Source organism: Ambystoma mexicanum, chromosome 8 (genome assembly GCF_040938575.1).
Source record: "Ambystoma mexicanum isolate Mex_15411 chromosome 8, UKY_AmexF1_1, whole genome shotgun sequence".
NCBI classification, from domain to species: Eukaryota; Metazoa; Chordata; class Amphibia; order Caudata; family Ambystomatidae; genus Ambystoma; species Ambystoma mexicanum.
In genome coordinates this window covers 1,384,525,788-1,384,539,720 of record NC_090929.1, presented here as the reverse complement: position 1 = coordinate 1,384,539,720, position 13,933 = coordinate 1,384,525,788, and the positions used below count along the sequence as shown (strand labels likewise).

Below are 13,933 nucleotides of genomic sequence, written 5' to 3'. Positions count from 1 at the left end.
GCCGAGGGACCACCCCGAAGCGAACTGCAGAGCGTGTAGTAGGTTTAAACCTAAAACACTTAAGGACCGTTCGACAAAGCGTTGGGCCCACCACGCCAGGCAGGCAGCCATGGCAGCGGAGGGCGCCTTCAGCGATGGCAGCGACGCCGTACTTTCGGACGGCGAGGGCATTACGGCGTCGAAAGACTGCCGAGCGCAGGTCCCCAACCTCGGAAGGTTGTCCGGCGGGGCGGCTATGGGGAAGACCCCCGGCGACGCAAGCGCTACACCTACACACACTAAGCACACTAAGTCCAACCGAACCTCGACGACGTCGACTTCTCGGAAAGAGGCACGGATAGAACGGTCCGACTCGGTGTCCTCTGGGCGCTCTCGATCGAGATCGCCTCATGACGCAAGGCAATCATCCACTCTTGCCAAGAGTGCCTCGCTCCCTAGATTAACGGAAGTTCGATCGTCGGAAGACGAAGACGACTTCCACCCCCAGGCCGCGCTCCAAGAGACCAAGAGCGCAGTTAACACCAGCGAGGCCCCACGCGCGAAACAAGATACCTCTCCCGACCCTCGGCGCCAGGCGTCGAAAGTCTCTGGGGCCTCTAAGGGGCAGGGAAAACATTTTTCCGCGCACGGGGAGGGAGGGAAACAGCGGAAAGCTCAGCCTTCCACTCCTGTAAGACCATCCTTCCACCCCAAGCAGACAGGTAAACATAAATCTACTGGGACATCAACATCCAGCAAGGGTACCCTTGATAAGTCCTCTAAGTTGCCTACTAAAGTCATACCCTGTTCCAAAGAATGGTCCAGTGAGGACATAGACAGGGTCATGTCAAGGATGTCTTCCTTAGCGGATTTTTATGACAAAAACCCAGAACATTTCCTTTCGTATGACCCTCAAGGAGCCACACCCTCAGGCTCCTCTGATCCTATCCCCCTAAGTAAAAAGGCCCGGGTCGAAAGACCTGACCCCTTCGAGGTGCAGCCTTACTCTACTCCATACTCTACTCCACACCCCAGTTACCAAGAACAACCTTTCCCTGAAGGGGACCAGGAGTTTTCAATTATGGAGGAACGAACCGGGTCTGAATACTATGCGGAGGATGAGGACCTGGAGGAGGTAGAAGATGAGGAAATTTACAGAGCAGATTCCCCGGTAGAGAGCGAAGCCCCAGTTACCGACTCGCCAGTTGATAACCAACCCCTCCTTAATGAAGTTCTTGCTCGCGCAGCAGAACATTTTCACATCGACACCCACGGTGTACAGGAGGAAAGGGACTTCGCAGAAGAGTTGGTGGGAGAGAGGAGGCCGGTCGCTCAGACCATCCCTATCCTTAAATCCATCCAACGTAGAATAGATCCATCCCTGGTGAATCCTAACCTCACCAGAGCCGTCAACCCCAGAGTCGAAAAACTTTTTCGGGCAGCCCAGTCTGACCCTCTTTATATAAGAGGTCATCTTAAACCAGACTCCCTAGTGGTTACCAACACTCGGAAGAGGGCTGGGACACCCTTATCGTCGTCAGAAGCTCCTCCCGACAAGGAGAGCAAAAGACTGTACGGGTTTGGCAGGAAGGTAGCCTCAACGTCCGCCTACCAAGCAAGGATTGCAAACTCCACCACCCTGTTGGCAAGTTACAACTGCCATCAATGGGAAGAGGTCGCGGCGCTCATAGCCTCTGCTCCTGAACCGTTAAAGGGCCAGTTGGCTCGGATCTCGGCAGAAGGGAGAGCCGTGTCTGGTTGCATATTGAAAGCAACTTTCGACGCTGCAGACAACGCAGGAAGATTGATAGCAGAAGGAACTGTTATCAAGAGACATGCGTGGTTACGGCAGTCGGGGTTCAAAACAGAAACACAGGCTTCATTAATAGACAAGCCGGTGGAACCAGATCTATTGTTTGGGAAAGCGGTCGAAGACGCACTTAAAAATGCCAAGGACGAGTACGAGACTCTCAAATCCCTTGGCCAGCTTACCAACAAACCCCCGAACCAGAGGGGGAACAGTAATTTTCGTCGCCCACGCGGCCAAAATTCACAAAGAGGCAACTATGCCCAAGAACAGGGTACACAATGGAACAACAACCAGCAGTCTACCCAAAGTTACAGTAAAGGTAACAAGAGAGGTCGTGGAAGAGGCAGAGGCAGCCCCAACAAGGGAGGTGGCACGCCTCCGCCAAAGCAGTGACGCTCAGTTCAGGGTCCCTTCTCACGCAACCCCAGTAGGGGGACGCATTTCCAACTTCACCCAGGCTTGGGAAGGGATCACCTCAGACAGATGGGTGCTGTCAACAGTGTCCACAGGATATTGTATAGAATTACTGCAGCGTCCCCGGAACCACCCTCCACGACAAAGAATACACTCCTTAGAACATCAGAAGATCCTTCTCGAGGAGATCGCCATTCTGCTAGAAAAGGACGCGATAGAACTCGTCCCAGGACACCAGGTAAACAAGGGTATCTATTCAACTTACTTCCTTGTGCCAAAGAAAGATTTGACAATGCGCCCAGTATTGGACTTATGGCCTGCCAACAAGTATGTCAAGCCCCAAAAATTCTGTATGACCACGCTACAAGAGGTAATCCCCCTCCTAAAAAAGGGGGACTACATGGCAACCTTGGATATGAAAGATGCTTATTTTCATATTTCCATGCTCCCGGCGCACAAAAAATACTTGCGCTTCAAAGTGGACAGTTGCCACTACCAATTCAAGCTACTGCCCTTCGGGATAGCTTCAGCACCAAGGGTATTCACCAAGGTACTGGCGGTGGCAGCTGCACACCTACGCAGGGAGGCAATCCCAGTGTACCCTTATCTGGACGACTGGCTCATAACGGGGGAAACCCCAAGAATTTGCAGGTCAAACATTCAGAGGACTATCGACCTCCTCCACGAGTTAGGCTCCGAGGACTATCGACCTCCTCCACGAGTTAGGCTTCTCTATCAACGAGAAGAAGTCAAGTCTGGTGCCAAGCACCTCAAAACAGTTCCTAGGAGCAATCCTAGATACTCAGAAAGGGTTGACCTTCCCCTCGGAAGAGAGAATTCGGAATATACTACTGCAAATTCCACATTATCAGTCAGGTCAACAAATAACGGTACGCAAAGCAATGCGGTTACTGGGCATGATGGCGTCATGCATTTACCTGGTCCCCCACGCGCGTCTGCGCATGCGTCCCATGCAGGAATGGTTGGCGAAACAGTGGTCTCAGGCAAGTGGTCAGTGGGACGATCTAGTGGTCGTTTCGCCAACACTCGTACAGAGCTTACACTGGTGGACAAAGGAGAATCTCGCAAGGGGAAAACCCTTTTACGATCCCGAAGTACAAGCAGTGGTAACTACAGATGCTTGCCTGACTGGGTGGGGAGCTCACCATCTCCACCACACAGCTCAGGGTCTCTGGTCTCACTCAGTAGCCAAGAACCACATCAACCTGCTAGAGCTTCTGGCAGTATTCCGAGCGCTTCGGGCGTTCGAGCCCCATCTACTAAACTTGTCGGTGCAGATCCGGATGGACAGCACGACAGCCATGTTCTATCTGAACAAACAAGTAGGGACTCGTTCGCCAAATCTGTCCAAGCTTGCCCAGAAAATCTGGATATGGGCACTCAGACGGAACATCTTCCTATCAGCACAACATGTTCCAGGGGAGCTCAATTCCCTAGCGGATGCCCTAAGCAGAGACTCCCTTCCAGAAGAACACGAATGGGTCCTTCACAGAGAGATCGTAGAAGATCTCTTCTCTCAGTGGGGTTTCCCCACTATAGACCTATTCGCCACAAGCGAAAACAAACAATGCCCAGGATTTGCATCCAGGTTCCCCCAGCCAGACTCCCAAGGGAACGCCCTGTGGATGAACTGGTCAGGGATGTTTGCGTACGCTTTTCCACCAACCCCTCTCATCAGAAAGGTGGTGTACAAGATGAACAAGGAATCGATGACGCTCATCCTAGTTGCTCCCATGTGGGCGAGACAACCATGGTTTCCACACCTACGCAGGATGGCGCTGTGCGAGCCCATCAAACTCCCAGCCTGGTACAACCTACTGTCCCAGCAACAAGGTCTAACAGTGCACCAAGAACCCAACTCAATGAACCTAGCAGCATGGCTCCTGAGGTCATAGAGTTTGGGCATCTCAATTTACCACAGAGGTGTATGGACATCCTAAAAGAATCCAGGAAACCAAGCACAAGGCACTGTTACTTTGACAAGTGGAAGAGATTCGTTATTTGGTGCCAGAATAAACAAATCAACCCAGTTGATTGCACTCCTTCCAACGTGGTAACATACATGCTCCACCTGCTGGACGCAGGTTTGGTTTTTAACTCTCTGAAAGTACACCTGGCAGCCCTCTCGGCTTACACCACATCCCATAACAAAGTATCGTGGTGGAAAGTACCAGTAGTTAAAGCCTTCATGGAAGGAGTAAAGAGACTTCACCCTCCTATTTCGAACCCACCGCCAGGATGGGACCTCAATGTGGTGCTAGCTAAGCTCATGGGCCCCCCTTTCGAACCCATGCATAAAAGTAGTCTCAAACACCTGACTTATAAAACGGCCTTCTTAGTAGCCATTACCTCCATAAGAAGGGTCAGTGAAATTCAGGCTCTGTCAGTGCAAGATCCTTTCTTTATTATCCACAAAGACAAACTGGTTTTACGCACACACCCTAGGTTCTCACCTAAAGTCATACCTAAATTCCATGTAAACCAGTCCATCGAGCTTCCGGCTTTCTTCCAGAACCCGCAAAGCTCGGCTGAGGTGAAACTACACACCCTTGATGTGCGTAGGGCGGTCCTCTACTATGTAAATAAGACCAGACCGCTAAGAAAAACAGATCAACTGTTTGTCTCCGTAGCTACAGGCAGAGAGGGGGATCGCGTCTCTAAAGGCGCAATCTCGAAGTGGATTATCAACTGTATACAGCTGTGTTACTCTCTTTCTGAAAAGACTCTGCCTTTTACGCCAAGGGCCCATTCTACTAGAGGCATTGGTGCCACTCTGGCTTTCATTGCAAATGTTCCCCTCAACACCATTTGCAAAGCAGCTACTTGGAGCTCTATTCACACTTTTACTCAGCATTACTGCATTGACACTCATTCCAAGACAGATACACAAGTGGGACAAGCGGTTCTAAGACACCTGTTTGCTCATGACCCTTCTCACATCCCACCTCCTTCTTCGGGTACTGCTCGCTAATCTATGCACAGCATGTGATCTAAGCAGATTCCACAAGCCTCAGAAGGGATACATTACTCACCGTAATCGTATTTCTGATGCTTGTATCTGCTTAGATTCACATGCGACCCACCCTTCCTCCCCTCCGAGAGAAGGCGCATGATTGCTTGTAGTCTTACCTTTCTGTCTATCTGCTTGGATTATCTGTACTCACGCTACTCCTCATGCTTCCTCATGTCAGAAAAAATACAATCTGAGGATCCTAGACGCGTGAGGGATCTTGGGTACAGTGGACGTCACACTAGGGATAGTATTACTGGCACGCCTGTGTCGACGCCCATTTTCGAGTTTCGAAAAACAAACTGTAATACTCCGCAGCTTCCACTAGATGTCGGCCTATGCACAGCATGTGAATCTAAGCAGATACAAGCATCAGAAATACGATTACGGTGAGTAATGTATCCCATATATATATATATATATATATATATATATAAAAAAAATTGACATTTGACATTCCAGGCTAAGGAACAGACAAATTACTCTCCAAGTGGGTTTACTATGGAATTAATGGAGCCATACCGGGTGGGAAAAGATCAGCTGCAGGATCCAACTAAAGTTTGAAGATGCCTCTTTTGCCCCTGAAATTTAGAGTTCCTTGTGTGATGAGTCGGCATGTCTACCCTGTACTGCTCAATCACATTTTCACCCTCCACCCCCACGCTTCGCAAAATGATTGTTGAAGGGTGGCGCAAACTCTAGTAATTGTTCTTGTTGTGCAATGTTACTGTTCACCTCACTTACCGAGCTGTTACCTGTTGCTGATTTTTTGTTTCTTTCTTGAATAAAAGTACATTTAATAAAAAAAAAGTTATACAGTAGTAGATTTGAATCTTATTTCAAGCAGACAATTGCTAAGAATCAAATTTTCCCTGCCCATACAGTGTGCTTCTGACATGGACACCTCCCAATACTTCAATAAAGGGAATAGACAAACCTGTTAACCATATATGGATCATAACCACTACAACTTGGCCAACAAATCGGGTAATGGTGCAGATGACAAGCCTAGGCACCTAGTTCTGTTTGTAGAGTACACAGGTGTTGGGTTACCGCGATTACGGTGATTTGGACAGCTTGTGACTGGAGATTTTAATCAATTTGATGCAATTAAGCAGCAGTTTTGTTTTGTTAATTAAATTCTAGGTCCTACTGTAGAACAGCAAGCTGAAATGGCTAGAGCTGGAGGCAGAAGTTTGGCAGCCCTGGAACCCGTACAGGTACTAAGATAATGTTTTAACTATTACTGCACAAACCCTTCCTATCCAAAGAATATGGTTTTCTAAAGTCCGTTTTCAGTGAACTGCTTTGTGACGTTCATATGAGGGTCATAATTGTTAAGCGGTTACCATTGTTTTATAGAAATGCCTTGTTTACTTCAAGTGAGATATAATTTGAAAAGACTGCTCAGACTTTGCTTGTGCTGGCTGCATCCCGACAATTAAACAGTGTATTTTTAGTGATTGCTCCTTCTCCTTAAAAAAAAATACCTTTTCAGCAACTCTCACTGTAAGACATGAAGATTTTTGTGTTAGTCACTCCTTCTGCCTTAGCTGGTAAGATAGCTCAGTGTGTTAAGTGCTTACTGCTGAGATCTGTATGTAATCTGAAGGTCTCGGGTTGAAATCCCAGCAAGAAAGGCTGAGCCTTTCGTCCTTCTGAGGAATCCTTATTTAGTTCAGAAGAATTAAAGATTTTTATATACAAGTCTGTGGAGAAAAGGCTGTGTAAGTGACAGATTATTATTTTTAGCAGCTTGCATTGTTAACTATCCTGCGATATTATGAAAAATGTGCTTTGGGTCTATTATTTTGGACGCATGACTTCACCACCTTTACTTTGCATCCACATCCACCCACCTACACTGTGCTCTGTCGGGAGGCCTGGAAGATGTCACAATATACTGGACTCATGAAGTATGGCTTACTGGATCTATTTACACAAAGAACATTAACAAAAGGGATTAAACAGATCACGGAAGAAATCGCATCAGTTCTCTCTCCCTGAATGCAATGCTGGCTCACCTTCCCAGAGGCGTTGCAGGTTTGTAGGGGTTGACCAACTCCTTGCCTGTCCTGGTTCCACAAAAGCCCCTTGGTCAGTCAGGTAATCTTGTTGACCAACAGCTGACAAAAGTATCGCTTCCCTGTCTGGGTGAGATGGTGCTAGGAGTTTTTGCCTCTTCCTGACACCTTGCCTTTCTCTGGGGCTGGGCTTCCCACCCTCGGGGATGCCCTGACCATTTCTCCTCTGGCTTCCTTGGCCTTCCCACCTTCTGGTCCTGCATTGGCCTGACGGGGCTCGCTAAAATCTTCTTGTTCTGTCTAACTCAGTCTTGCGCTTTCTGCATGTTACCACCACCTTCCCCTTCAGTTGTTTCTGCTCCCTCCTGTAATGTACCACCGCGTTACCACTTCCTCCAGTGTACCTTGGCCACCAGATGTTTCCACCACCGTCTCTATACCACCTTTGCCCCATGATGTTACCAACTCCTCTTTTCCCTTCTTGCCTGCAGCAACTACAACTCCTTTGCGCCAGCCCCTTTATTTCTTACCAACGTTATCCAATTGCCGGCCGTAAGTACATTCTCCAACAAACCACACCAACTGACTGGGCCACTGGGTTGTATAGTGTGCTCCCTCCCTGCTGGATTGGGTTCCCAGGACAGCAGCTGCACCTGTATCCTGTAATTTGCTCACGGTTGGGAATTGCTTGTTTCTGGTTACCCCTGGTCACTTTTTGGGCCTAAGAAGCCAGGTGAAGCCTTTCTACCATCTTGGATTCCAGTGTCCCCATCCAGCTATTCTCTGATGCTGCCTCTTTCTTCAGAGTTTGAAATGGTTTTTTGGAAAAGGTAAGCTTTTAGACTGCACTAAATGTATACAGAAGGCAGGCTCACAGTGAATTTGTAACTTTGTATCCTCAGCAAGGGACTGCTCTGCCTGGAGCCAATGATTTAGTAACTTAGCGTCAGCCGGGATTACATTTGCAGTCGGGAAGCCACACGCTTGCAACATTGAATCATTCACTGGTCTCCAGAGTTCATGTAATTTTGCAGGGTCTTTTAACAAAGGGACTTCTCAGATACTGCAGGTTGGATTGTAGCAGTGTAGGATCGAACACTTCTACCAATGGGTGAATGAAGTTTACCCTGGTTAAAGCAAAGGGTTTATTAGTTCAGGCTCTTGCATTTGGGGATGTGGTCCCTAGATTTTCCATTGCCATGCAACGGGACAAGGGAGTGCAACAAGGCTATCCTCCTGATACCCTCCTGTCCATCAACCACTGACTTGGTGAGATACCAGGCACCCTGAGTCACCCTGCTGGCTACCCAGAGTCTGGCAGGGAACCTTGTCACAATACCCTTAGATACGCTTGGTTTCACAGTGACTGCATTCTGTGTACTTCTAAGGAGGAATGTCCCATAATGTAATTGTAACAGCTTTCAGCATTTTACAAACTGAGGCACATTTTTTGTTTTAATTTTATGTAGCCTACTTGCTGTTTTTTTGACAACTATAGTTTCACAGGTTGCAACAACCACACACAGGTGCATTGCTATTAAAAAGCTCAATTACTCGTGCTTACTGTCCCCTTTCCTCCATACTGTTGGCCTGTTCCATGAAATGGGGGACATCAGGCATAATCTGATTTTTATAGCAGGGGAATGCCAGCCATGACTTCACGCAGCCCCTCCCCTGCATGTCCTGCCCAATCACCACTCACTCTATCAAACAGGGCACAGCCAACCACTGCAGATGCACCAAGTTGCTCCCAAATTGGAAAAATCCCTTGGATCACATGCCCAAAAGGGGTCCGGCCCTGTGCAGGTTTTCTAGCAAGTTTGTCATCCACAGACCCAACAGCTACTACCTACTGTGACAATTCGCAGGGTATCGTCAGTCCTTCCCAAAGGGGAACTCTATCCAAAGAGGCTAGCAAGGTGCAGCCACTACCCAATAGTACCCCGAGGGGTGGTTTAATGCGGGAGGACCTCATGGGGAGGGATTCCCCCAGTGGGCACAAGGAAGATTGCCTAGGGTATAGCCTGTTGGCCCATGCCACACCCCAACATTCTCTAACCCCATTCCCCAAGTTAAACAACTTCCTTGAGAATAGACCTATATATATCTGTAGTTTAGGAGAAACCGCTCCAACAGAAAGTACCAGGACGAAGAAGAGCACAGAACACATGCAGATTACTAATTGTGCTAGTACTAGTCAGAGGTGGCTCAGAGGATGCATGAAGATCAATCCATCATGAACAACAAAGGACTTTGACAATCTGCCAGGCCAGGACTGGCAACATTGTATAAGAGAAGGACTGAAGACTTTGTCAAGCCCAGCCGAGGGAGGAAGCAGGCGTGGAAACCATCCAGAGCAGGAGTTTCATACCCTCTCGGCTGACAGAGGAACCTGAATAGCGAGGACGCCATCAAATCGCTGAGTGAGTTCTCTGTGGGTCCAGCTGGAGTGAACACGAAGCAGGAAGAGAGTCGAGCAGACCAGTAGATCGCAGATCCGCTGTAGTGTTGCAGGAGCCAAGTAGAGAAGCGCGAAGAGCCATAGAGGTGCACTGCAACCCAGTCGCAGAAAGCCTGGTGGCATATTGAAGCCCCAAGAAGGTAACAGGAGGTGCAAACGACCCAAAGAGAACACAGGGGTGGAAGAGAGACGGGCCTGAGAGGCTCTCCACTGGCCCTTTAGGAAGAGCACATTGACCATCTGAGGAGAGCTTCCCGGTCGTAGTGGCAACTATAAGACCACCGGGAAAGGGTCTGGGACCTCAAGACAAGCACATCAAGCATCAGAGGATAACTTCCTCATCACAGTGGCAGCAATAAGCCCATTGACCACCAGAGAAGGGTCTGAGACCCAGACCTAAGTGTACTAAGCATCTGAGAAAAGCATCCTTGTTGCAGTGGCAGTGAGCAGTCCACTGAGGCCCCGAGAAGGATTTGGGACTTTGCCAATACCAGGAGAAGGGAGTCTTTCTCCTGGTTCTGAAAGTTGACGAAATTGAAAGCCTTCTTGACCAAGAGAAGTTTGGGTAAGTGAGTCATTCCCTTGGCTTTGATGTGAACTATATTAGTGTGAACCGATGCGTGAAGAAGGAAGTCATCCTTCTCAGCCTAAGTTGAAGAAACTGAAAGCCTTTTTGATCAAGAGAACTATATTGGAGTGTGGGAACCAATACCAGAAGAAGTAAATCGTTCTCCTAGTTCTGAAAGTAACTAGTGCAAAGGTTTGGTTTAACCACAAACGCAGGGAAGGGAGTCATTCCTCTTGTATACTTTTGCTTAAGAACATTGCTTGGACTACCACCCAAACACCAGGAGAAGGGAGTCATTTTCCAGGTACTTTCTGTTGACTTATTCTTTAGTTGTAGTCTAAGGGATAGAAGTAGGTTATTTAAAAAAAAAAAACTTTAAAATATAACAAAACTAAAAAAAATCCATCCCTTCCCTTCATAGAGATCCCTGCGTCCATTTTATCAGACACCTCAAGACACTACTGTTAAGCCTCAGTGTGCACTTCAGTGTTCAACATCAACAGTTTTTCAATCTCGTTTAGCAGGAACGTCATTGGAACTATGAATTATGTCCACGCCATTGAACATTTTCTGCCACCATTAGTCTGCCCAAGTATGTTGTTCTGACTGCCCGTAGTTCACAACAAAACAGCAACAGATGTTTGAGTGTCTCATTTTCCTTTGCACAAAACCTACATAATGGATCTAGGTTTGCGTTACTCAACGATGCTCGAAGAAACTCCTTTGTTTTGAAGGCGTTCAGGCGGAAAAGCATGAACAATCTCCTTGCATTTGGATCCGGAAAAAGATCTGCGTATCGTTGGAGCTTTATTGAAGCGCATGGCCTCGCTAGGTGTATCATCCATAATTTTGTTTGAACTTCAGTTCACCGGTCTGTGCCCAGTCAGCCTGCCAGATTTTATTTTTTGTTACTAGATTTGGATTTTCGCGTAGTGTTGCTAACTTGATATCAAACTCTTCAAGAAGCTCTTCACAACGACTAATCCACAATGACACAATGTCATTCTTCCTGTTCAAGGTGGCGCTGTGCAAAATTTGAAATTGTGGGATTGTCTCTGCAGGTCTAGTTTTCCGAAGCAGTGACAGCAAATTCCAACAAATCCTTGCGTGCATTGAAATCAGCGATAGTTCATACCATATGCATGCTGTTGACATGCCCTTTGGCAGTCCCAAAACAGTCCAAAAGATGTTTTCAGGACTTGACCACAGCTCGTATGAACATCCGAGTGCATTTTCGGCTCTGTAGATTAGAACCAGAATTACTTTCTGTTGGTAAAAATTAACCACCGGTTTCAGAGAGAACTTTCCAAATTTTTTATTCAGGACAAACACTTGGCAAGGGAGTTGTCTGCACTTTCTCTTGGTGGCTATGATCCACGGGCCATCGTACATACTTGCGCTTATTTGCATACCAAGATATTTGGCGCTGTTTGATATTCTCAATGATTCCTGCCCCAGAGTCCAAGAACACCTCTTGCGGGGGTGGTATACCTTGTGGTTTTAAGATTGTGGAGTAATAAGAGCTCCCATTTTTTTATGTTGATCTGTAAATGATTTAATTTCACATATGCTTCCACTGCATCTAATTTTCTTTGAAGACCTATTTGAGTAACATCCAACAAGATCAGGTCATCTGTGCACAGGAGCCAGCTGAGATGTGACCTGTGGGTTCTTGGAGGAAATGATTTCACTGCATCTAAGGCCGCTCCAATATCAGAGAGAAACCAGCTAAATATCACTGCGGCTTAGGGGCAACCTTGTTTTACTCCCCTAAAGGTTTTAATCTCTGCTGAGAGAATGCCAGTTTGATCTAGCCGGATACTGATGGTTGTCTCTGTGTGTAACTCTCTGATTGCCGCCAACAAGCCATCTGTACAACCCTGGGACCTCAATTTGTTCCTCAATAATTCACGATCGATGCTATTGAAAGCGTATGAGAAATCGATGAATGCGAGATAGACCTTCGTATTTGTTCTCAAAGACTCCATCTTGATCAAGTTTAGCAGCAGAAGGTTTAACGCACACCCAACATTCTTCACAAAACCGTCTTGTCTCAAGTCCACGTGCTTAGATTTTGTCACCCAGTCGACCAGCTTATGTTGTAACAAGATTGCGTAGATCTTTCCCAAAACGTCTAATAGAGCTACTGGGCGGTAATCTTTTGGGCTAGCTCTATATCCTTTTTTAAAGATTGGAGCGATAAACACGGTTTTCCAGTAAGTAGGCGTGCAACATTGCAGGTTGATTCTTTCAAACAATGCCAAACAAATGTCTGCCCAAATTTCAGGATGCCATTTTATGGTGAAATTTGTTAACCCATCAGGACCGGGGGCTCTGGATCCTTTTACTTTTATAATCACACTCACGATGTCCTCTCTTGAAAAGGTTAACGCCCAGCACGTTAAGCCAGCTACAGGTACTATGTACGTGGTTTCGCTTTTCTTGTATAGCTCACTAAAATGTGAGATCCACTCAGCCTCGGTGACCAAGCTGGTTAGTAGCACCTTTTGTGGCGCTTGTGTGTTAATTGGCTGCCAGAAGTCTCCAGTGTTTTTGTTTCGCAAGCTCTCAAGCATTACTTTGGCATCATTTTGTAGCATTGAGTGTTTATGCGCTTTTAACCAGTTTTTGTATTTTTTTTTTTTTTTATATTACTTGTATATAATCCGAAAACATATTTTTACAAGAACTGCTTCCAATCGAAGCGAATCCGCTTTGTGTTGCGGACGATTTGACAGTAGAGTGAACCACAGTCTCAAGTTTCTGTGGGTGAGGAATCAACGGCCGTGCTGATTTTTATCTTTTCAATTGCAAATTCCAAAAGTTTGGCGGCTGCCGTGTGCCATCGGGTCTTTTCGCCGTTGGTAATGCGGTTCCACCAGATGTCTTCATTACCCGCAAAGGAGGTGGCTGTCGGAGAACTGAAGTAAGCGATTCTGGGTTGGTGCAGGGCAGGGCAGCACATCAATAGATGTCTTATCGATTCGGTCTGTTCAGAGTTTTGGCAAAGTCTGCAGGTTTTTTCTTTTGATCTCGTTCTGATAGCTAGAATTTCTTGCGTCGGTAACGCATTCAAACGGGCTTTCAAAACGATTCTCATAAGAGATTTACTGGGGTATCTTTTACAGTAGGCCATTGGTTCTTTTAGCTTATTCGTATTCATTGGCAGGTGGACTAGAAGTTTGTTAGAAGTTGCTTTATCAATGGTTGTGATCCAGTCCCAGCAATCCAGTTTGGTTCTGATCCTGGTTGGGTTGTTCTTCAGATCCTCTTCCGTACAGGCAATTAGGCGGAGTTTTTGTTTTTGTTCCATGGCCCACTTATTCATAAAGTGGTTTTTGCCTTTTCCAATTTCTTCAGCTATCATGTGATAAATTTTCAGGCTATCTGGATGGATGACTTTCCTGTATAGCTGTAGAGTACTGTGGTCCACCACTGCTTTCAGGGATATGAGGCCGAGTTCTCGTCTGATAGGCGTATTTTTGTTTCGCAGCGCTTTTCCTGATTTTCTGCGCTTGTACATCTAAGCCTTGACTCTTATGAATCTCACAGGGCATCAGACGCTTCCGTTTTAGTATTTTGACCCTGCTTTTTTTGTCTTGAACTGAGTTAAAAGATGACAATACTCAACCGATGAGCTCTCCAC

General features: G+C 46.9%; 1 protein-coding gene across 2 annotated transcripts in view; it reads left to right on the top strand.

Moving 5' to 3' along the window:
- ALDH18A1 (aldehyde dehydrogenase 18 family member A1) overlaps positions 1-13,933 on the top strand; it is a 1,219,662-nt gene that overhangs the window by 747,086 nt on the left and 458,643 nt on the right. For both annotated transcript variants that reach the window (XM_069611512.1, XM_069611511.1), the window contains exon 10: positions 6,381-6,454. In XM_069611512.1, coding sequence (XP_069467613.1) covers positions 6,381-6,454 — 74 coding nt within the window. The remainder of the gene's footprint in view (positions 1-6,380; positions 6,455-13,933) is intronic.